The sequence below is a fragment of the Dipodomys merriami genome, unplaced genomic scaffold, assembly GCF_024711535.1.
Source record: "Dipodomys merriami isolate MVZ:Mamm:240054 unplaced genomic scaffold, mDipMer1.0.p SCAF_7, whole genome shotgun sequence".
NCBI classification, from domain to species: Eukaryota; Metazoa; Chordata; class Mammalia; order Rodentia; family Heteromyidae; genus Dipodomys; species Dipodomys merriami.
This window is the reverse complement of record NW_027206290.1, coordinates 72204636-72228959: the sequence shown is the minus strand read 5'-3', so window position 1 is coordinate 72228959 and position 24324 is coordinate 72204636. Positions and strand designations below refer to the sequence as shown.

At 41.5% G+C, this 24324-nt stretch overlaps 1 protein-coding gene across 3 annotated transcripts in view; it reads left to right on the top strand.

Moving 5' to 3' along the window:
• Positions 1-248: 248 nt before the first annotated feature.
• Positions 249-24324, top strand: part of Uqcc1 (ubiquinol-cytochrome c reductase complex assembly factor 1) — an 87745-nt gene continuing 63669 nt past the window's right edge. Inside the window, exons 1-5 of one of the 3 annotated variants that reach the window (XM_070007147.1) lie at positions 249-411; positions 5740-5746; positions 8697-8801; positions 15268-15363; positions 15690-15797. In XM_070007147.1, the coding sequence (XP_069863248.1) occupies positions 335-411; positions 5740-5746; positions 8697-8801; positions 15268-15363; positions 15690-15797 (393 nt within the window). In that variant the 5' untranslated portion in view covers positions 249-334. Of the gene's footprint in view, positions 412-637; positions 775-5739; positions 5747-8696; positions 8802-15267; positions 15364-15689; positions 15798-24324 lie in introns of those variants that run through there. The other 2 variants (XM_070007145.1, XM_070007146.1) reach the window with 2 other exon arrangements.

Below are 24324 nucleotides of genomic sequence, written 5' to 3'. Positions count from 1 at the left end.
CATTGAAAACACGAGTGCTGTGCGTGGGGTCGGGAAAGAAGTGGCACTAACACGGGGTTACAGAGTATAGGGGTACAGCCGATGAGGACACGGAAAAGCACGTGAAAGGACGAGGTCACCGAGGCGGCGCGCGCCGGGAGAGGACTCGAACCTCTGTGACGCGCGGCAGGATTAGAAGAAGAAGCGGAGCTAATAGTGCAACCTAGACAGAGGGCGCGCGCGCAGGCGCACAGCGACGGCCGCGCGCCTGCGCAGTGCTCGCCCGACGTCTTTTGAGCAGAGGACGAAGTAGTGGCGGCGGCGGGTCTTCCGGAAGCCCACCCTTCACCCGGAAATGGTTACTGAGGAACATGGCGTTGCTGGTGCGAGTCCTTGTGAGTGCAGGAGTAATTCTCGGGGGTCGCATGCCGGGTCTCCGGGTTGGAATCGGAGAGGCGGGTCAGGCGGAGCGGGAAGAAGGTGCTAGAGGGGAGCTTGCGAGGCCATTGGGCTGCCCTGCCCATTTCTGCCGGGAAATCGAAGCAGCTGCCTGTCTCCTCTGACCCCTGACTCGGCCTGGTCCCCCCTCGCTGTCTTGGAGGAGGGCGTGCCAGTTGAGCCTTATTTGGTGAGGTTTGCTTTTCCCTGGTCACCGTCTGTCACCCGTTATCCTCCGGGAGAGGCGCCCGCCAGGCCCAGGTTGGAGCTGCAGGAGACCCTGGTTTTAGCTCTCATCTGACACTGATGCGCTGTGACCTTGGACGTGGCACTTGAATCTCTGCCCCCACGTGAAAAGTGAGGACATTTATCTCCTTGCAGTTCCATTGGAATTCTGAGGTTCTCTGAGTTTATTTTAGAGATCATAAATCAACTCTTACTTGCACACTTTTAAGGGGGATATATAGACAATATCAGGTCGAAAGCATCTTTGTCTAGCATAGTATTTGGCACATTCTAGGAGTTCAGGTAATAGTAGTTGAATGAATGAATGAAGTAAAAACAAAACAAAACAAAACTACCAGAGCCGGTCGCCGGTGGCTCACACCTGTAATCCTAGCTACTCAGGAGGCTGAGATCTGAGGATCGAGGTTCAAAGCCAGCTAGGGCAGTAAAGTCCAAGAAACTCTTATCTCCAATAAACCACTCAGAAAACCAGAAGTGGCGCTGTGGCTCAAGTGTTAGAGCACTTACCTTGAGCTGAAGGCCTGAGGGACAATGCCCAGGCCCTAGGACCCACCAAAAAAAAAAAAAAAAAGAAGACTGCCAGACTCTTTAGCACCCGTCTGGGAAGCTACTCTGCCTCCTGAGATTTGGTCCCAATCCTCTTGAGGTGCACTCTTTCTAGCATACTCTGACTAAGGAGAAAGAATGTGGCAGGAAAAGGGTTTAGGAGAATACAGAACTTAGTTCCTAATCATTGTGGGTTTATAATTTTAGCAGGCTTTTCAAAAACCATCTAGAGCAGTGTTTTTCAAAACAACTAAAGCCTGTTCCTGCTACCAGTTAGCAGTTGAGTTGTGATTATGTTATTCTTGGAACACTTTTAATCTTTTTTTTTTTTGGTCAGTCAGCCTGGGTGCTGTGCCTCAGCAATTCAGCTCAAGGCTAGCACTCTACCACTTGAGCCACTTCTGGCTTTTTCTGCTTATGTAGTACTGAGGAATTGAACCCAGGACCTCTTGCATGCAGGGCAAGCACTCTACCATTGAGCCACCTCCCTAGCCCACTCTTAATCTCTTTATATGTGACTTACAAAGATAGCAGGTTTTTGTTTGTTTTTGTTTTGTTTTTTTTTTTTTTTTTTGGTAGGTCATGGGGCTGGAACTCTGGGCCTGAACGCTGTCCCTTAGCTCTTCAGCTCAAGGTTAGCACTCTACCACTTAAGCCACTGTGCTACTTCTGGTTTTCTGAGTGGTTTATTGGAGATAAGAGTCTCTCTGCCTTTCCTGCCTGGCCTGGCTTTGAACCTTGATCCTCAGATCTCAGCCTCCTGAGTAGCTATGATTACAGGCATGAGCTACCAGCACCTGACTCAAAGAGCAGTTTTTCTTATTAGCCTAGCTGGTACAGAACCCTCAATTGCTACTCAGAAAAATACCTATTTGAGGAATAGTTCCTGTAATCTAAAGAAAGATTCATTTGGTGAATTAACTATTGATGCCAAGGCAGAAATTGATTCAGATGTTGAAGTGGCACTGTGGCTCAAGTGGTGGGGCACTAGCCTTGAGCTGAAGAGCTGAGGGACAGCACCCAGGCCCAGAGTTCAAGCCCCATGACCAACAAAAACAAAACAAAACAAAAAGGAATTGATTCAGATGTGAGGACAGCTAGGAAAATGGCAACTAGTATGTTCTAAATGGTATGTCTCTGTGTGTGTGGTGTTGGGATTCAAACACAGTCTTCATATATACTAGGGTAGTGCTCTACAATTAAGTTACAACCTTAACTAATTGCCTTTTTTTTTTTTTTTTTTTGGTGGGGGTTTTGGAGCTTGAACGCAGGGCCTGGGCTCTGTCCCTGAGCTGCTTTTGCTCAAGGATAGCAGTGCCCTGTCACTTGAGCCTTAGTGCCACTTCTGGCTTTTTCTGTTTGTGTGGTATTATGGAATTGAACCCAGGGTTTCATTCATGCTAGGCAAGCACTCTACCAATAAGTCACATTCCTAGCCTGTCCCTGAGCTTTTTTGCTCAAGGCTAGAACTCTACCACTTGAGCTACAGCTCCACTTTCAGGGTTTTTTTTGGCAGTCAATTGGAGATAAGAGTCTTGGAGACACTTGGCACTAGTGGCTCAGGCCTGTAATCCTAGATACTCAGGGGCTGATTCTCAGATCATGGTTCAAAGCCAGCCTGGGAAGGAAAGTCTGTGAAACTTTTTTTTTTTTTGTCAATCGTGGGGCTTGAACTCTGGGCTTGAGCGCTATCCCTCAGCTCTTCATCTCAAGGGGAGTGCTCTACCACTTGAGCCACAGTGCCACTTCTGGTTTTCTAATGGTTTATTGGAGATAAGAGTCTAATGGACTTTCCTGCCTGGGCTGGCTTTCAACTGTGATCCTTAGATCTCAGCCTCCTGAGTAGCTAGGATTACAGGCATGAGCCACTGGTGCCCGACGATTGTGGGATTTGAATAGTCTTGGTTGTTTTTTCCAAGCTGTCCTGGACCACCATTGTCTTTCTTTCCCCCATTCCACTGGTGCCAGTCCTGGGGCTTGAATTCAGGGCCTAGGCACTATCCCTGAGTTTCTTTGGCTCAAGGCCAGTGCTCTACCATTTGAGCCACAGCACTACTTTCTGCTTTTTCTGGGTAGTTTATTGGAGATGAGTCCCACGCATGCGCACGCACAGTCCTAGAGCCTGAATCCAGAGCCTGGGTGCTGTCTCTGAGCTTCTTTTGCTCAGGGTTAGTACTCTACCATTTGAACCATAGCTCTACTACTGGTGTTTAATTCCACTTTTGGTATGTAATTAGAGATAAGAATGTCAGACTTTCCTGCCTGGGCTGGCTTTGAACTGTGATCCTCAGATCTTAGCTGCCTGAGTAGCTAGGATTATAAGCATCAGCCACTGGTGCCTGGCCAGTTGGATCTTATTTTTATTTTTATTTTTATTTTTGTTGGTCGTTTGGTTTGAACTCTGGGCCAGGGCGCTGTCCCTCAGCTCTTCAGCTCAAGGTGAGTTCTCTACCACTTGAGCTACAATGCCACTTCCAGTTTTCTGAGTGGTTTATTGGAAATAAGAGTTTCATGGACTTTCCTGCATGGGCAGGCTTTGAACCGTGATCTTCAGATCTCAGCCTCTTGAGTAGCTAGGATTACAGGCATGAGCCACCTGGCACCTGGCTGTTGAATCTTTTTTATACAGTGCAGTATTGGGTAAGGAAAATCTCTTTTACTTTACTCTGTTTTCCTCAGGTTGTCTTAACATACCTTATAATGTCAGTTGTGTTAGAATATTGAAAGTCCCTTAGGACTAGTTGAAAGTGGCAGTAAACATGAAAACAGCAGGTTTTTGTTCAATTACTCTGAAGAGGCATTTAGGCTAAGTACTGAAGAGTTTAGTGATATAGTAAAGTGTATTGCTTTAAGAGTAAAGATATTTAGTGGACAAGTTGGCTTTACTTCCTACAAGTGGAACCATGAGCAAATTATATAACTTTCCTGAGCTTCCGATGTTCTTGATCAATAAGGGTGCTAAGGTTGGTGATCAGATCACCCGATAAGTTTATCCAGGTACAGTGGCTCATGTCTAAAAGTCTGCTTTGGAGGTAGAGGTGTGGAAGACAAAGAGTAGAGGATGGGCTGGTCAAACATTTCTGAAATTTTCTCATTTCAACCAATAAAAAGTTGGGCATGGTGGTATATAAATATCATCACAGATACTTTTGAAGCATAAATAGGAAGATTGTGGTCTAGGCGAGTCTGGGGAAAATTTTGAGACCCTGTCTCAAAAATATCCAAAGCAAAAAATGGGGTATAACTCAAGCAAAGCCCCTGCCTAGTGAGCACAAGGCTCTGAATTAAAAACCCTAGTACTAGCCGGGTGCCGGTGGCTCACACCTGTAATCCTAGCTACTCAAGAGGCTGAGATCTGAGGATCCCGGTTCAAAGCCAGCCTGGGCAGGAAAGTCTGTGAGACTCTCCAGTAAAACACTCAGAAAACTGGAAGTGGCTCAAGTGGTAAAGTGTTAGGCTTGAGCTGAAGAGCTCAGGGACAGTGCCCAGGTCCAGAGTTCAAGACCCACAACTGACAAAAACAAAAACAAAACACACAAACACACACAAACAACCCTAGTACTACTACTTAAAGTGGTTTCTGCCCCCTCCCTTTTTCTTGGCAGTACTAGGGTTTGAACTCAGGGTCTCAGATTTGGTAGGTAAGTGTTCTACCACTTGAGTTACACTTTCACCCCTGTTTTTTTATCTTTTAAACCATTTTTACAGGTACAATTCTGTAGCATTAAGTACTTTCACTTGTCATGGTGCTGTCATTACCATCATCCACATAACTCTTCATTTGTAGAATTCTGGACCTATTGGAAAAATAGGTCCTTCTGTAAAACATGTAACTTGCATAAGTTTACTTTTCCCCGCTTCTGGTAACTACATTCTACTTTTGTCTCTGGGTTTACTGTATAGGTGGCTCCACATAAGTGGACTTTACAGTGTTTGTTTGACTTTTTGGGACTGGTCTCAAAGTTCATCCATGTTGAATGGCATTGCTTGTGTGTACCAAATTGATCTTTTTATTGATCATTTGGTTGATTCCACATGAACATGAGTGTTTCTGTCCCTACTTTCACTTCTTTTAGGTATATACTCAGTAATGGAGTTGCTGGCTTGTTTGTAGCCCAAGATGGCCTCAGACTCACAATCCTCTTACCTTAGCCTCCTGAGTATTGGGATTATAAGCATGTACCACCATGTCTAGCTTGTTTAATTTTTTGAGGAACCACCATACTATTTCATACAGCAAGTATGCTATTTACATTTTTACTATTAATATACAAAGGATCCAATTTCTCTACAGTCTGACACAGCCTTGTGTTTTTGTTTTTTTGTTTTGTTTTTGCCAGACCTGGGGCTTGAACTCAGGGTCTGGGTGCTGTCCCTGAACTGCTTTTGCTCAAGGCTAGTGCTCTACCACTTGAGCAACAGCACCACTTTTTTTCTGTGATTTAGTTGGAGATAAGAGTCTCACAGACTTTTCTGCCTGGGCTGACTTTGAACCATAGTCCTCAGATCTCAACCTCCTGAATAGTTAAGATTACAGGTATGAGCCACCAGGGCCTGGCTTAGCCTTGTTTTTGATAGCTGCCATTCTAGTGGGTGTGAAATGATAACTCATTGTGCTTTCTTCCCATTTGTAGCTTCCTGATGACTAGTGGTGTTGATCATCTTTTCATGGCCTTATTGGATATCTTTAGAGAAATGTCCAATCTTTTTGTCTATCCTTTACTTAAGTTGGTTTTGGTGTTAGTGTTATTTATGCATTTTGGATATTAACCCTTTATTAGGTATGTGATTTGCTGGTGGCTGGGAGATCAGAATATTAAGTAAGGCATGTTTCAACAAAAGATATACAAAACAAGGTTGTGTATTGATTAGTTGACAAAAATGTGTCCAGAGGCTTGCAGGAACTTAAACACAAAAACCCAGTATTTTAAAGAAAATGATTCTTTCTGCTATGGTGGTATGCTTACATATATCAGTAATGAGTTGTTCACTATCATAATGCTGCCAGGTGCCAGTGGTTCATGCCTGTAATCCTAGTTACTCAGGGGGCTGAGATCTGAGGATCATAGTTCAAAGCTAGCCTTTGTAGGAAAGTCCATGAGACACTCACTCATCTCCACTTAACCATAAAAAGCCTGAAGTGGAACTGTGGCTCAAGTGGTAGAGTGTTGGTCTTGAGCAAAAGACCTCAGGGACAGTGCCCAGGCCCTGAGTTCAAGCCCCAGCAACTTCCCACCCATACAAACAAAAGAAATTTTCCTTGGGGTCTGGCACTGGTGGTTTGCACCTATAATCTTAGCTTAGGAGGCTGAGATCCAGAGGATGTAGGTTTGAAAGCACTCCTGGAAGAAAAGTTCTCAAGCATCCAGCTCCAAAATATTCAACAGAAAGCAGTGTTGGGGTGGGTGGGAACTCGTGGGACACTGAAGAAAGTGAACTATATAACTTGTAGATGGAGACAGGAGGGAGGGACTGGGAGAGAATGCAAGAACAGAAGAGACCTGACTCACATAATTATAATCCTTTTTATCACTTTTATAATAGCACTAAAGTAAGTTAATTGTTAAAAAGCAGTGCTGGTAGTATTGCTCAAGTGGTAGAGTGCCAGTAAAGTGAACAAGAAGCCCTGAGTTCAAAGCTCAGAACTGCCAGGAAAGAAAAAAAAAGTTCCTTGGAACACTCCTTTGAGGTAGTTTTTACTATTTCTTTTTGTCAGATGGGTAAATGGAGACCTGACTGTTAAGTAGTTCAGGGTTACATAGCTATTTAATGACAAGCTTGGGTTCAAGCATCGTTCCACTGTACCTCAGCAGTTTCAGTGAAGGATTTGGACAAGAATTACTGTGGGATTGGAGAGGGAAAGAACACTGCTGATTATTCCTTTCTTCTAATACAAACTAGTTTCAAGTATTGGCCTGACACCAAATAGAGCTAAAAACAGAGAAAGATTTTGTTGACATTGGAAATAACATGATGAAATTCTTAAGAATTTTTTTTCTAAGTTTGCATTATTTCTACTTGTAATTTCTTCCTGCTTCCATTCTGACTCTGTAAAAGTTTTTTTATCTCAACTTATATTTACATTTTAGGAAAGGAACACCTGCCATTGAGTGATTCTGGTAAATCTGTCATGAATAAAACACAAGTAACTATCTCTTACTTGGAAACAATTCCACCAGATCAAACCTCAGTTGGAAAAAGTATTTTTAGCTTTACTTTTTGTTTATTTATTTATTTTTTTGAGACAGTTTCACTACATAGTCCAGGCTGGCTTGAAATTCAATATTTCTGCCTCAACATCCAGATCATAGCTTGGATTATAGATGTGAGTGAACACACCCAGCTTTTACTTTTCATTTGAAATAAAAAGTGCTATGAATGACTTATTATAAAAAGTTATATAGTTTTATAACTCTGAAACACCTTAGTAAGTCTTAGTATCTGTAGGTAGAATTCTAATGCCTTTCCCTACCTCACTCTGACACTTCTTGACTACCAAGAAGGATGGAGATTAAATTCAGCTTAATAAGGAGTTAGGCATACTGGGGAGAACATTTTTTTTTTTTAATCATGGAAAGTAGTGATTTTATTTTATATAGGAAAGGCCACCACACTTCATAGAGGTTGATTTTTAGCCAACAGTCAACTCAGTGGTTTTGTTTTTGTTTTTGTCATTCTGGGCCTGGAACTCAGGGCCTGGGCACTGACCCTGAGCTCTGGCTCAAGGCTAGTGCTCTACCACTTTGAGCTATAGCACGACTTCCAAACTCAGTGTTTTCTGACTCCATGTGCATGTTTTAATTGCTCTAGACTCTACCAGTGAATTTATCTGTAGTGTTAGATCTAGAAGAAACTTTGGAGATAATCCCTTCACCCTTTCATTCTATAAAAGAATATGGATTCAGTTGGGCGCAGGTGGCTCACACCTGTAATCCTAGCTACTGAGGAGTCTGAGATCTGAGGATCACGGTTCAAAGCTAGCCCAGTCAGGAAAGTCCATTAGACTCCAATAAACTACTAAAAAAAACTGGAAGTGGCACTATGGCTCAAGTGGTAGAGTGCTTGCCTTGAGCTGAAGAGCTCAGGGACAGTGGCCAGGCCCAGAGTTCAAGCCCCATGACCGAAAAAAAAAAAATGTGTATTCTGGAGTTGGATCACTGGGTTTCCCGTTGTAAAGCAGATGCTTATTAACTCTGACATTGGGAAATGTTTCTGCAATATAAGTGAAGTATTAACAATATATCTAGGCCACTTTGTGGTAATTGTGAGGCTTCAATGTTGAGAGTTCCACCCTCTCCTTGCATCATTTGTTCCTGTGGCGACCAGCTAGTTCCCTCTCCTCTAAGGGTCACCTTCATCTCAGCAGGATTTTAGAAGCTCTATTTCAGCAAGTAGTTATGAATGCATGTTTCATACTTTGTCACAATGTCACAGGTACACTGTACTGAGTCTGCTAGAGATTATTAACCATGTTTTTCTTTTTCTAGAGGAACCACACCAACATTTCCCAGTGGGTTCCAGTATGCAGCAGATTGTTTCCAGTGTGTCATACTCAAGGACAGTGGGGCAGGACTCTGTCTGGCACTTCCCAGGTAAGATTTGTTGTTCCTTTGCTTGGTATGAAAACCTTAGTGTTTATGTGCAAATGTCATATATTTATAGATTATTAGCCAACCAAATTGTGTTGGAAAGGAAAATGGAAAAACTTCATGAGACTTCTCTGGATCAGGACAGGACTGATTCCTGCAGTATGATGTCTGAGCATTGCTTCTGTAGGTCCCCACAGTGGAACTTAGTCTAAGAGACCTTGTTACAGTCTGATGTTTTTTTACTGTTAGGGAGTTTTTCCAAATATTCATCTCAGAGTTAACTTTTTTTTTCAGTTTTGTTACCTTCCTCCCTCCTTCCCTCCCTCCCTCTCTCCCTTCCTTTCCTTCCTTCCTTCCTTCCCTTCCTTCCTTCCTTCCTTCTTTCCTTCCTTCCTTCCTTCCTTCCTTCCTTCCTTCCTTCCTTCCTTCCTTCCTTCCTTTTTTTGTCAGTCATGGGGCCTGAACTCTGGGCTCAGCTCCACAGCGCCACTTCCGGCTTTTTTTCCTCTGCTTATGTGGTGCTGAGGAATCAAACCCAGGGCCTCATGCATGCAAGGCAAGCACTCTACCACTGAGCTACCTTCCCAGCCCCTCAGTTTTCCTTTTGAAGCTACTGTATATGACTATTTTACTGTATGCTATATTATTATTTTATTGTAAAGGTAATGTACCAAGGTAAAGTACAGTTTATAAGTCAGATAATGAGTACATTTCTTTTTTAACAGTATCACCCCCTTCCTTATTTTCTCCCAGTTTTTCCTCTCCTGAATTCCCTACCCCCAATGAATGTATCTTTTATTTGGGTTTAAAATTTTTTTTTTCCTGTTATGAAGGGAAAATCAAGAAACAATTAGTGGAGGCCTTAATTTACCACCAACATATGATTCATTATAGTGTAGCTAACTTTAGGCCCTCTGAGAGGTTTTATCATTAGTCATACAAATAACTTTTGTAATAAAGGAAATAAAAATCACCTATGACTTCACATCTGAAAACATCAATATTTTTATTTCTACTGGTTCTTTTCTGGCTTTTATGTATGTATGTGTGAGTATATGCCAATTTTCTCCTTAAGTACCTTAACAAATATATACAGAATTTTATATTCTGGTGCCTTTTCACTTATTAGAGTAGGCATTATTAATGTTTAGAAAGCCTTTTTTGGCTAGAGGTATGTTTCAATGGTATAGTGTTGATAAAAAGGCCCTGAGTTTAAATGCTAATACTGCCCTTCCCCCAAAAGCCTTTTAGAGAGAGAGAGAGAGAGAGAGAGAGAGAGTGTGTGTGTGTGTGTGTGTGTGTGCGCGTGTGTGCGCGTGTGCGCGCGCGCACTTGAACTCAGGGCTTGGGACTGACCCTTAGCTTTTTCACTCAAGGCTGGCAAACTTAAGCCACAGCTCTACTTTTGGCTTTTTGCTGTTTAATTGGAGGAAAATGTCTCAGAGACCTTCAGCTCTGAACTATGATACTCAGGTCTTAGCCTCCTGAAAAGCTAAGATTACAGATATAAGCCGCTAGTATCCAGCCTTTTCCAAGTCATGTTAATGATTCTTATACGTGTTTTGGTATTTCCTTTTCCTTTTGGTATTTTCAGTTTGAGACAAGCTCAAGAATGGAGTACAGGAGTATACCAACACTAATCCAGATACCTTCATTTTAAAAATGCCTAATAAGCTGGGCACTGGTGGCTCACGCCTATTATCCTAGCTACTCAGGAGACAGTTCACGGTTCAAAGCCTGCTGGGGCAGTAAAGTCCCTGAGATTCTTATCTCCAATCAACCACCAGAAAACTGGAAGTGGCACTGTGGCTCAAGTGGTAGAGCCCTCACCTTGAGCGCTGAAGAGCTCAGGGACAGTGCCCAGGCTCAGAGTTAAAGCCCCACAACTGACAAAAAAAAAAAGAAGCCTAATAATCTATTATATATAGATCATATTTTCTTTATTCATTGGATTCAGTAAACATTTGAGTTGTTTCTACTCTTGGCTTATATGAACATGAGTTGGCTGTAAATATGTCTTTTGAGAGTCATCTTTGAATTCTTTTAGATATATACTCAAAATTGGATTGCTGTATTTTACAATACTTCCATTGATTCTTCTTTTTTTTTTTAACTTTTATTTTAAGTAGTTGTACAAAGGGTTTTCAGTTCGTGACTGCAACACTCATACAAGGCTTTTGCCTATTGGTGATTTTCTCTTTCCACCTTTCCTACATCCTGCCCCTTGGTTTAGGCCTTGTCCCTGAACCTTTTTTTTTTTTTTTTGCCAGGTCTGGGGCTTGAAATCAGGGTACTGTCACGCTTTTGCTCAAGCCTAACACTCTACCACTTGAGCCACACTGTCACTTCTGACCTTTTCTGTTTATGTGGTACCGAGCAATTGAACCCAGGGCTTTGTGCCTGCTAGGCAAGCACTCTACCACTAAGCTACATTCCCAACCCTTTTTCACTACATTTATTTATTTATTTATTTATTTATTTATTTATTTCTGTCTGTCTGTCTGTCTGTCATGGGCCTGAACTCTGGGCCTGAACACTGTTCCTGAGCTCTTCAGCTCAAGGCTAGCACTGTACCGTTTCAGCCACAGAGCCACTTCAGCTTTTTCTGCTTATGCGGTGCTAAGGAATTGAACCCAGGGCCTCATGTATGCAAGGCAAGCACTCTTATCACTGAGCCACCTTCCCGGTCCCTTTCCTACATTTATTAATTGGAGTTCTTTTTTATAAAAATTATTTTTTATTTTTTTTTTTAAAGCCTCTATATGCTAGTAGCTAGTGTGCTAGTCCTGTGTCTTGAACTCTGGGCCTGCGTGCTATCCCTGAGCTTTTTCATTCAAGGCTAGTGCTGTACCATTTAAGCCACAGCTCAACATTTGGCTTTTTTAGCTGGTTAATGGGAGATAAGAGTTTCTTGGACGTTATTGCCTAGGCTGGCTCTCAAGCTACAATCCTCAGATCTCAGCCTCCTGAGTAGCTAGGATTATAGGTGTGAACCACTGCCACACCTGGCTTTTTTTTTTTTTTTTTTTTTGGGTCCAGTTGTGGGGCCTGAACTCTGGGCCTGGGTGCTGTCCCTCAGCTCTTCAGCTCAAGGCTAGTGCTCTACCACTTGAGCCACAGCGCCACTTCTGGCTTTTTTCTTTTTGCTTATGTGGTGCTGAGGAATCGAACCCAGGGCCTCAAGCATGCAAGGCAAGCGCTCTACCACTGAGCCACCTTCCCAGCTCCTACACCTGGCTTTGATTGGAATTCTTGTGTTAGGAAGAGTTCTCTCTTCTTCCCCATTTGTTTATTTCCTCAATTATTTATTTATGTCAGTATAAACTCTTTTCTCCCATGAGTTAGAATGCATTTTCTGATTAGCTATTTTGTTGATCATATTGTCCCAGTTTGGGTTATTGAGAACTCCTTTAAGTTTCTTTCTGTATCCGTACTCCTATTATTTTTTGAACCTCCCTTATTTCCTGGCACTACAAAGTATGTTGGGTTCATGTTGTGTTTTCATTGCTCTAGCCCTAGATTCAGTAATTTCTCCAAGGAGCCTTGATTTCTTTTATTGGAGAACGTTATTTAGAAAGCAAGATGTGTTGGCTGGAAAGCCCTCAACCTCTGTGGCTTAGCTGTAGAATGGTAGAGTACTTGCTTAGTATTGTGAGGCCCAGGGTTTGATTCCTAACTCCCAAAACCAAACCAGACCAAACAAATAAAGCCCAAACAAATTAGATTGTGGGTGCTAGTGTGCCTGGACCGGAAGTCTACTCTGTTTCTTGAAGTAATGTGGTGTAGGAATAGACTTTTTTTTGTCGGTTGTAGGGCTTGAACTCTGGGCCTGGGCACTGTCCCTTAGCTCTTCAGCTCAAGGCAAGCTCTTTACCACTTGGGACACAGTGCCACTTCCCATTTTCTTGTGGTTTATTGGAGATAAGAATTTCATGGCGGGTCTGGAAAGGTGGCTCCATGGTAGACTGCTTGCCTTGCAGGCATGAGTCCCGGGGTTTGATTCCTCAGCACCACATAAGCAGAAAAGGCCGGAAGTGGCACTGTGGCTCAAGTGGTAGAGCGCTAGCCTTGAGCTGAAAAGCTGAGGGACAGCATCCAGGCCCAGAGTTCAAGCCCCCACGGCCGACCAAAAAAAATAGATTAAGTAAATTAAATAAATAAAGTGAACCTCTTAAAAAAAAAAGAGTTTCATGGCCTTTCCTGCCTGGGCTGGCTTTGAACTGTGATTCTCAGATCTCAGCCTCCTGAGTAGGTAGGATTATAGGCGTGAGCCACTAGCGCCTGTCTTGGAATAGGCATAATTTTAAATATATATTTTAGGGGCTGGGAAGGTGGCTCAGTGGTAGAGCGCTTGCCTTGCATGCATGAGGCCCTGGGTTCGATTCCTCAGTACCACATAAGCAAAAATAAAAAAGCCGGAAGTGGTGTTGTGGCTCTAATGGTAGAGAGCTAGCCTTGAGCTGAAGAGCTGAGGGACAGCGTCCAGGCCCAGAGTTGAGGCCCCATGACTGGACCCCCCCCCAAAAAAAAATATATATATATATATTTATTTTACTCTTTAATGCTACCTTGAGCCTTTTGCCCCAGTCCCCAAGATGGGAAAGAAACAGCAGCATCTGCTTTACAAGATTGTTGTGAGGTCATCTAAGACATAAGCATTTACCCGGTAGACACATAGGAGCTATGCAATAATAAGTTGTAACTGCCATCTTTGTTTTTACTTAACATTCATGCCATGAGCAGATTTTCTTTTCACTGAATAAAGTGGAACTTAAATAAAAATTGTCCTAAAACTACCTTCACTTAGTTGCAACCTCTCCCTTGGTTTTAGTTTCCTCATCTGTGAAGTGAAAAGGTTGGACTAGAAGATCTCTGAGATTACTTCCAGCTCAAGTGTTATTCTAAGTTACTCCTTAATTCTTTAGTTGCCTTTTCTCCAAACTAAACAGCCTCAATTCATTTTAATCTTTCCACTAGGACCTTTTATTCATCCCTTTGATCATTCCTGTGGTTCTTTGTTGGAACTTCTCCAGGTTGTCCTTCTCTTTGAAAAAAAAAATAGTAAAAGTATCCACCTAGTTTTTATTGAGTACCAACTCCATGCCCAGAATGGTGTTGAGAATTGGGGCAGAAAATAAAAGAAGTGTAATTGCATCGTGTCCTAGTGGAGCTTATAGAGGTTGTTTTTTAATTATAAAAAATGACACATAAGAACAGCTTGAGTTTGTTCCTGCCCCCACCTTTTTCATATCCAAAGGACCTCTAATTTTCAGAATCTTTTTAAAAGCAAAAGACAAAAAGGTAGTGGGGTTCCCTAATAAGTTCAGGATCCTGGGTGTGACCTAGCACCAGACAAGCAAATAAACAACCTAATGGTTATCTGACTATTGAGGGATTCTACCTTAATTAACCATGTCTTTCTTGGTCATTTCTCTCAGTTTTCACTCTTCTGCATAATCCTACAGTGAATATGTCTTTCATATGTTTTTTTCTTTAGGAATTTATTCTCAAAACAATGTATTTGCCTATAATCCTATCTACTCAAGAAGCTGAGATTTGAGGATTGATGTTTACAGCCAAGCTAGGCAGGCAAATCCAGTGAGGCTCAAGTAATAGAGCACCAGCTGTAGTGAAAAAAGATGAGGAACGGGGAAGGTGGCTCAGTGATAGAGTGCTTGCCTTGCATGCATGAGGCCCTGGGTTCGATTCCTCAGCACCATATACACAGAAAAAGCTGGAAGTGGTGCTGTGGGCTCAAGTGGTGAAGTGCTAGCCTTGCGCTGAAGAGCTGAGGGACAGTGATCAGACCCTGAGTTCAGGTCCCATGCTGACCAAAAAAAAGAAAAAAAAAAAAAAAAAGAAAGATGAGTGAGCCTTAGACCTTGAGTTTAAGGCCTATTACCAGCAATACTAAAACAAAAACAAAAGATTCTTAATGGTAAAATCTCCAATCTAGCCAGATGATAGTAACTTAGAAGGCTGAAATCTAGGATTGTGGTTAAAGTGAGCCTGGGAAGGAAGTAAACTACCAAATAAACTAAAAAAGCCAGAAGTGGAGCTCTGGCTCAATTGGTAGCGTGCTAGCCTTCAACAAAAGAAGCTTAGGGTCAGCACCCAGCCCCTGAGTTCAAGCCCCAGGACAGGCAGAACAAACAAACAATCCCCACCAAACTAATAGTTGGAGTGAAGATTAAAATTACTTATTAATATAAGTATATAATATATGTTATTTATAATAGTGGCTATTATATTGCTTCTGATGAAGTGTAAACATGAAAGGCAATGATGGTGAATGGAAACTTCTATTTATTATCTTATTTTGTAAGAAGCACTTTATATAAGTAAGTCCTTTTCTCCTTTCCTTTTTCTTTGTTGTGGAGCTTGACTTTGCCCTTGCTAGATGGGTGCTCTATCACTTGAGCCATGCTTAGGTGCCCAGTGTTTCTTACATCTGATTTTCATCTCTCAGTGGCCTCAGATGAGCCAATCCCAAACCTGCAGTGGAGCAGAAGAGATTCCAGGAATAGATGTACAACAAAGCAGAAAGTATCATTCCCCAAATAAGGTGAGACTTCTTTGTACTTTCTAGGTTTATCATATGCTTTCAGACAGATCTTACTTGGTTCTCAAAAAAATTGTGAGTTAGATGAGGCAAGGAGTTTAAGCAAATGTAGATGACTTACCTACAGTTCCTAAAGATGGTAAGTAATAAACCAACAGAATATATGAACAAAAAAAGCATTCAATTGGTACTTTTTGTTTTAGATGACTTTTGCCTGCTTCTAGGCAATATTTTTCTTTCATTTTCCTGAGTTCAAAATCCAGTACCACCAAAAAGAAAAATGAAATTTCTTGCAACTAATTTTAGTTTATTTCTCTTTGATTAAATAGCTTCCTACGATCAAAGATTTCCCACAACCTGTGGAGGAAAAGGTTGGAATCTTCACAAAGATAATAGAAGCCATGGGATTTACAGGACCTTTGAAATACAGTAAATGGGTAAAGTCTTACAAGTTCTTAATTTTCCTTTGAGGCTTTGTCCTTTCTGCTGGTAATAGATTTTTTTTTATTAAAGCTCATGCTTTTATGAAATGTGTATATTATTTTGAGAGTCTTCTCCAGATTGCACTTGCTCAACCTCTACTTCCAAGTCAGATTTATGCAATTAAAATTCTCAACCTGATTCCTTAGAATGATTGTCAGTAGAAGGCATGGCAGTAAGATAGGAGTTTGGAAGTGGAGGTATGGCTCAAGTGATAGAGTACCCAGCTAGCAAAAAAAGCTGAGAGTTCAAGGTCTTTAGTTCAAGCACCCATGCTCGTGCTTGGGTGCATGCGCGTGTGCGCGCACACACACACTCACACTCACATGCACACACACACTCAGAGACTGGGCTTTTCAGGTTCTACTTCCCGGTATCCCATGTAGATAAGTTGGAAAGAGCCAGTTGTCCTGATGATAACATTCTTTTTCTAATTTTCTTAATTGTTATTATAAAGATGATATACAAAGGGGTTACAGTTATATAAGTCAGGTCATGAGTATATTTCTTTTTGGACCGTGTCACCCTTTCCCTTGCTCTCACCCAGTTTTTCCCTTCTGTCCCCACCCACAAGTTGTATAGTTCATTTTCAAAATGGTGTCTAGTTAGGATAATATTCTTTTTTTTTTTTTTTTTTTTGGGTCCGGTTGTGGGGCCTGAACTCTGGACCTGGGTGCTGTCCCTCAGCTCTTCAGCTCAAGGCTAGCGCTCTACCACTTGAGCCACAGCGCCACTTCCGGCTTTTTTTCTTTTTTGCTTATGTGGTGCTGAGGAATCGAAGCCCAGGCCTCTGGCATGCAAGGCAAGCGCTCTACCACTGAGCCACCTTCCCAGCCCCAGAGGATAATATTCTTAAGGAAGCATTACTCTGATGAATTCATTTTCATATGTAATTTTCACTAGGTCATTAAAACTTTCTTTGGAATTTTACAAATAATGATCTTTTTATTAAAACTGATCTTGTGATTTACTATAATTAATTAATTAGCTCTATCACTCCTAATCAACTCATAGCCTGGCATGTCATCTGTTGTACAGTAGTGGCTACAAATGAATGTATGCCTTCTCTGCATAGTAACAAATGTTAGAGGTTCAATTCTCTTAGCCCTATTATCAGCTAATACTACCATTTCTTTCTTTTTTTTTTTTTTTGGGTCCAGTCGTGGGGCCTGAACTCTGGGCCTGGGCACTGACCCTCAGCTCTTCAGCTCAAGGCTAGCACTCTACCACTTGAGCCACAGCGCCACTTCCGGCTTTTTTCTTTTTGCTTATGTGGTGCTGAGGAATCGAACTCAGGGCCTCAGGCATGCAAGGCAAGCGCTCTACACTGAGCCACCTTCCCAGCCCGTACCATTTCTTTCTATCATGGCATAGTGCCTCAGAATGCTTTTAAGGGTTGCTAACATATTGAATAGGCCTAATAATTCATAATCAAAGCAAATTAACACAAAGCAGTAGGGAAGACTTTTCTAGAAAATATTGCAACTTTTATGAGAGCAACAAAGTAATACAACCATTTATAACATTTTAATTAGCTGGATTGAAATTAGAATTTCAGTTTTAATATGGATTTTACCTTTCTCTTTTATATGAATTCAGCAAACTCAACTGTGAGTCCATAAGCCCTAAAAGGGGCTTTGAAATTTATAGAGAAAATGCATCCTCACAGTGATAGTCTTGAGACCGTTCTGAGTCATCAAAGAAATGTTATTGTTCATTGAAGTTATTTTTTACATCTGAAATTTTTTGACAATTGATAAAATGTTGATAATGTTATAAACCATAATTTTTTTCCCTATAAAAATAAGGGGAGCCAGGCACCAGTGGCTCACACCTGTAATCTTTATTACTCAGGAGGCTGAGCTCTGAGGATTGCAGTTCAAAGTCAGTCTAGTCAGGAAAGTCTGTGAGACTCTTATCTCGGATTAAACACCAGAAAACCAGAAGTGTCACTATGGCTCCACATGATCAAGCACTAGCCTTCAGCAAAAGAGTTCAGGGACAATGCCCAGGTCATGAGTTCAAGCCCCATGACTGACAAAAAAAGGAGGGAGGGTTATATTGTAATTATGGTTTTTGGATTTAAAATGTTAAAAAATGTGTTTCACTTGAAAGTCAGAAACAGATCATCGTAACTACCAAGGAGGCTAAGATCTGGAGGCATGAGGTTTGAAATCATCCAAGGCAAAAAAAGTTCCTTGGATACTCCATTTCCATAAGCAGAATACTAGACTGGGGATGTGGCTTAGGTGACAGCAGGTCAGCTGTGAATGAAAAAGCTGTGTGAGAGGCCCTGAGATAAAGCCTCAGTATACACACACACACACACACACACACAGGCACGCACGCACGCACGCACGCACGCACACACACACACACACACACACACACGAGGGAAATGAAGGCAGAAATGGAAAAACTTATTGTTGTTGTATTCATTTTTTGGTGATTAGGTTCCATTAAGTTGCTATCATATTCTTTGTCTAGTCTGATATTTCTTTTATGATTCCAGAGAGAAAATTGGCCACAATTTGGAGGATTGCTAAGTCATCAGGAAGATTCCTTTACTCTGTGTGTGGGGGTGGGGGAGGGAGTTGTGGGGCTTGAACTCTGGGCCTGGGCGCTGTCCCTGAACTCTTCAGCTCAAGGCTGGCACTCTACCACTTGAGCCATAGAGCCACAGAGCCACTTCCGGTTTTCTGAGTGCTTTATTGGATATAAGCGTCTCATAGACTTTCCTTCCCAGGCTGGCTTTGAACCTTAATCCTCAAATCTCAGCCTCAGTAGCTAGTATTACAGGCTTGAGCCATCAGTGCCCAGCATCCTTTACTCTTAGCTTAGATTAGTGCTGATTTTTCTTGGTAATTTTAGTGACTTTAATCAAGTACCTGATGTTTTTTTTTTCCTTTTAAGTTTAAAATTACCTACTTTGTATAATATTCACTTTTAAATTTGTGACATTAAAACATCAAAATATGACATTATAGTTTTGTGTGTGTGTGTGTCTGTGTGTGTCTGTGTGTGTCTGTGTCTGTGTATCTGTGTCTGTGTCTGTGTCTGTGTCTGTGCCTGTGCCTGTCCTGAGGCTTGAACTTGGCCTTTATGCTGTCCTGAGCTTTTCTTTTTTTGGTTAGTCATAGGGCTTGAACTCGGGACCAGGCACTGTCCTTGAGCACTGTGGCTCAAGGCTAGTTAGCACTCTACCACTTTGAGCCACAGCTTCCTGAGCTTTTCTTGTTTGTTTTTTTGTTGGTCATGGGGCTTGAACTCTGGGCGTGGGCGCACTGTTCCTCAGCTCTTCAGCTCAAGCTAGTGCTCTGCCACTTGAGCCACAGTGCCACTTCTGGTTTTCTGGTGGTTTATTGGAGATAAGACTCTCTTGGACTTTCCTGCCTGTGCTGGCTTTGAACTGAGATCCTCAGATCTCAGCCTCCTGAGTAGCTAGGATTACAGGTGTGAGCCACCAGTACCCATCTCCCTGAGATTTTTCTTAAAGCTAGTGGAGCCACAGCGCTATGTCCAGCTTTTTTGGTAGTTTGTTGGGGATAAGACTCTCAAGGACTTTCTTGGCCGGGCTGGCTTCAAACCATGACCTTTAGATCTCAACCTCCCAAGTAGCTAGAATTATAGGTGTGAGCCACCAGCACCTGCCTCTAGTAGATTTTGGTAGGAAAATGTAAGTATGACTTTTATTTAGAAAGATGTCACCTTTCTGGCAATGTTGATACTTATATTCAATTGCTATGGCAAAATTCTTGGTTTTCTATTTTCATAATTATTTGATTAAGGAGTGAAATTAAGGAGTGCTTATTTTTTCCATTTCAATAATATGTACTATGTTAGCCCTATATTTTTCTTTAGTATTTTCATGTATAGTTCTCATTTTCTTGTGCAATCATATTAAGGTTGTTTTTGTTTTTTGTTTTTCCAGTACTGGAGCTGAACTCAGGGCCTGGACACTGTCCCTTAGCTTTTTGCTCAAGGCTGGTGCCCTACTACTTGAGCCATACCTCTACTTCTGCTGGTCTTATTTTTTTATTTTTTTATTTTTATTTTTTTGGGTCCAGTCATGGGGACTGAACTCTGGGCCTGGGCACTGTCCCTCAGCTCTTCAGCTCAAGGCTAGCGCTCTATCACTTGAGTCACAGCACCACTTCTGGCTTTTTTTCTTTTCGCTTATGTGGTACTAAGGAACCCAGGGCCTCATGCATGCAAGGCAAGTGCTCTACCACTGAGCCACCTTCCAGCCCCTTCTGCTGGTTTTTGCTGGTTAATTGGAGATAAGAATCTTAGGCCTTCCTGTTCAGGCTTGCTTTGAATTTTTTTTTTTTTGGGGGGGGTCCAGTTGTGGGGCTTGAACTCTGGGCCTGGGCGCTGTCCCTCAGCTTCTTCTGCTCAAGGCTAGCGCTCTACCACTTGAGCCACAGTGCCACTTCTGGCTTTTTTCTTTTTGCTTATGTGGTGCTAAGGAATCAAACCCAGGGCCTCAGGCATGCAAGGCAAGTGCTCTACCACTGAGCCACCTTCCCAGCCCCTTGCTTCAAATTTTTATTCTCACTTCTCAGCCTCTTAAATAGCTAGAATTATAGGCATGAGCTTTTGGCACTCAACATAAAATTTGTTTTTTTATTTTTGTTAGTTGTGGGTCTTGAAGTCTGGGCCTGGGCACTGTCCCTGAGCTCTTCAGCTCAAGGTGAGTACTCTACCACTTGAGCCACAGTGCCATTTCCGGTTTTCTGGTGGTTAATTGGAGATGAGTCTCACTGATATTCCTGCTTGGGCTGGCTTTTGAACTGTGATCCTCAGATATTAGTCTCCTGAGTAGCTAGGATTACAGGAGTGAGCCACTGGCACCCAGGCAAAGGTTGTTTTTTTGTTTTTTTTTTACTTTTTGTTTTTGAGACAAAGATTCACTATATAGCTTAGACTGACTTAGAACGTATATGTAGCTCAGACCCACCTTGAGTTTTCAGCCTTCCACCATTGCCTCCCAGGTATTGGGATTATAGATATGTATCCCTATACTCTCTGATATATTAAGGACTTTAAATGTAGTTTTTTCTTAGCTATTTGAATATCCTGAAAAAAAATCATTTCCAATTTATTTGTATTGTAAAATCATATAAGGAAAGGATAGGTTTTTATCAGTCATATGCTATAGAATTGGTAATTTCCATATTTGTATTAAGATAAAATTTTACCTCTTCTGAAAGACATTGGTAAAGCAAGAATGTTTTAAATAGTAGACAGTGGACATTGTGGAAGCTTCAGAAACTGTTTTGAATGAGGAATGGTTGAAGAAAATAGGGAAGCTTAGCCTAGAAAAGAGAAGGTATGATGGCTCTTCTCAGTATTTGAAGAGGAGAAATGAAGAAGAAGAAGAGAAGGAAGAAATAATCATCATCATCATAATAATAAGAAATGATCAGTTATAATAATGAGAAGAACAAGAAGTAAAAGAAGACATAATCATAATAATGAGAATCTCAAGTATTCCAGTGTGCAGAATTTTTAATGAAACATATTTTGGTTCAGTTAAATAAGAATCTAACAAGAATTATCCTCCAGTAGGATAGGTAGCCTTACAAGGTCATTGATCTTGTTTGACTAGGAGCCCAGATTGTTGACCATGAGTCAAGAATGTTGTAGAAAGAATTCTAGTACAGAATGGAAGGTTCAAATGACAAAAAAGCCCCTACTAACTCTCACACAGCTGTTAGGCAAGCTCATTACTAATTTGTTTTTCTCTTGTAAGAGGGCACAGAATGCATCAGTTGGAGGGAGGATAGTCCTAGGTGCTTCGGTTTTATAGTCAAGTGGCCTGATGAAGTCTTCCCAAGTTAGAGTGAAATAAACATGAAGTTATCCAAGGACCAGAACAACTTGTATTGACTGGGTGGAAACTTAGTCCATCTCCCTACTTAACTTATATTAATGCACGATTCTCAAAGAGATTCTTTCCAGTTGTTATTTCCAGTCTCTATGTGATGGTCTTCTGGGACTTGCTTTATAGATTTGTCCAGGAAAATGGCTCACCCAAGTATAAAGGTTTGGCTTTGCTTCAGGAAAAGTGAAGAACTATAAAATGCTCCTGATTGCCACAGAGTGAGCACTGTACAAATACACCAGCCAATCTGAGGAAAGTCTTCATTATTTATAATGAATGCTTTTTCATGAACATATTTGTGGGGAAAACTTCTACTCGAGGCAAAACTTGAGCATTAGAAGAGGCAGGTCTGCCTTTCTGAGGACTGGGTGATTTGACCCTAGAAGACCTTGTTTATACAGAGGAACCTGAAGGCAACTACAGGATAAAGGACAAGTTGGGAAAAGCAGTTAAGAATTTCAGTTTTAATTTTAAAATCGTCTTTAGTTGGACTGTGCTATAAGCTCCCTGAGGGCAGGAATTTTTGTCTATTTTGTTGATCTCTCAGCATCTAGACCAATACCAGGCATTGAGTTTTGGCACTCAGTAAATTTTTTGTCAGATAAAGTAAAGAGATATGAAGTGTCTTAAATTTCTTGTCTTGAGTATAAGAATAGACTTTCCAAGGCCAAAACATTAGGATAATGATACCATTAGGTTGATGATGGAATGGATCAGTGCTTTCTGAAATATGTTCTGTGGTTAAGTAGTTTTAAGAACTACAGGTGTTAGCAGAATTAAAACATGTCTCTTGGGCTGGGAAGGTGGCTCAGTGGTAGAGTGCTTGCCTTCCATGCATGAGGCCGTGGGTTCAATTCCTCAGCACCACATAAGCAGAAAAAAAAAGCCGGAAGTGGCGCTGTGGGCTCAAGTGGTAGAGCGCTAGCCTTGAGCTGAAGAGCTGAGGGACAGAGGCCCAGGCCCAGAGTTCAGGCCCCACGACTGGACCCTCCCACCCCCCAAAAAAAAGTATCTTTCTCTTCTTCCTCCTTTTCTCCTCGTGTTGATATGGTAAATCACTGATTTGTTGCTATTGAATCTATTTTCTGAATAAATCCTAATTGATCATCCTATATTCTTAAGTATTGGTGGATTCTATTTGTTTACCTTTTATTAGGAAGGTTTACATCTGTGAGTATATGAAAGTTAAGGTTCTGAAGTTTTGGTTCGTTCTGATGACTGGTTTTGAGTCAGGATAACGTTGACCTCATAGAATGTATTATGAAGTCTTTTCCTCTGATTTTCTGGAAGAGTTTGTGTAAATTTGGTGTTGTTTCTTTAAATGTTTGGTAGAATTCTCTAGTGATGCCATATGGATCTGCAGGTTTTTTTGTAGAAAAGTTCTCAATCATAAATTCACAAATCCAATTTCTTTTTTTTGTTTTTGTTTTTGTTTTTGAAAAATTTCTTTTTGTTATAAAGGTGATATACAGAGGGGTTGCAGTTACATAAGTCAGATAATGAGTACATTTCTTTTTTGGACAATGTCACTCCTTCCCTCGCTCTCTCACAGTTCCCTGTCCCCACCAGTTTCTTTAATAGATACAGGACTGTGCATTTATTTATCCTCGTATGTCTCTCAAAGAGTTTGTTCCCTTAATCTAATCACGTTCATTGGCCAAAGTTGCTCATAATATTTATTATTTTATTAGAATCTTTAGAATATGGAGTGATATCCCATCTCTGATACCACTATCATTAATTTGAATCCTATCTTCTGTTTTGTTTTTCTTGTTCAGTCTGACCAATTTAATGATATTTTAAAAGAACCACCTTTCATTTACTTTTATTTTTCTCTTCATTGTCATAGATTTCTACTCTTTTATACTTGGCTTTTTGCTCCCAGCTGACACTCTACCAATTGAACCATGTGTCCAATCCAAATAATTTGGTTTTCTTTTCTAGTATTTTACCAGTTATATTTAAAGGTAGGCTGTTATGCTGCTGCTCCTGCTAACTGCTGCTGCTGCTTCTTTTTTTTTTTTTTTGGTCCGGTCATTGGGCCTGAACTCTGGGCCTGGGCGCTGTCCCTCAGCTCTTCAGCTCAAGGCTAGCACTCTACCTCTTGAGCCACAACACCACTTCCAGCTTTTTTCTTTTTGCTTATTTGGTGCTGAGGAATCGAACCCAGGGCCTCAGGCATGCAAGGCAAGCGCTCTACCACTGAGCCACCTTCCCAGCCCACTGCTTTTTCTTCCTCTCCTTTTCCTCCTCTTCCTCCTCCTTTTTTTTTTTTTCTTCTTGGTACTAGGGATTGAACCCAGGACTTTGTACTTGCTAGGCAAGCACTTTGCCACTGAGCTATATCCCACCTCTAAAGGTGGGCTTCTAAGTGCTGATAAATTCCTGGTAGACATGTCTGATTAGATATATTGTTTTGCTCTCTGTGGGAGCAAAAAACTTTGGGGATATAACAGATAAATTAGCAAATCTTAATTACATATAGTCAGAGATAAAATCTTTTGTTGATGATGTTGTTGTTGTTGGTTGTGGGGCTTGAACTCTGGGCCTGGGCACTGTCCCTGAGCTCTTCAGCTGAAGGCGAGCACTCTGCCACT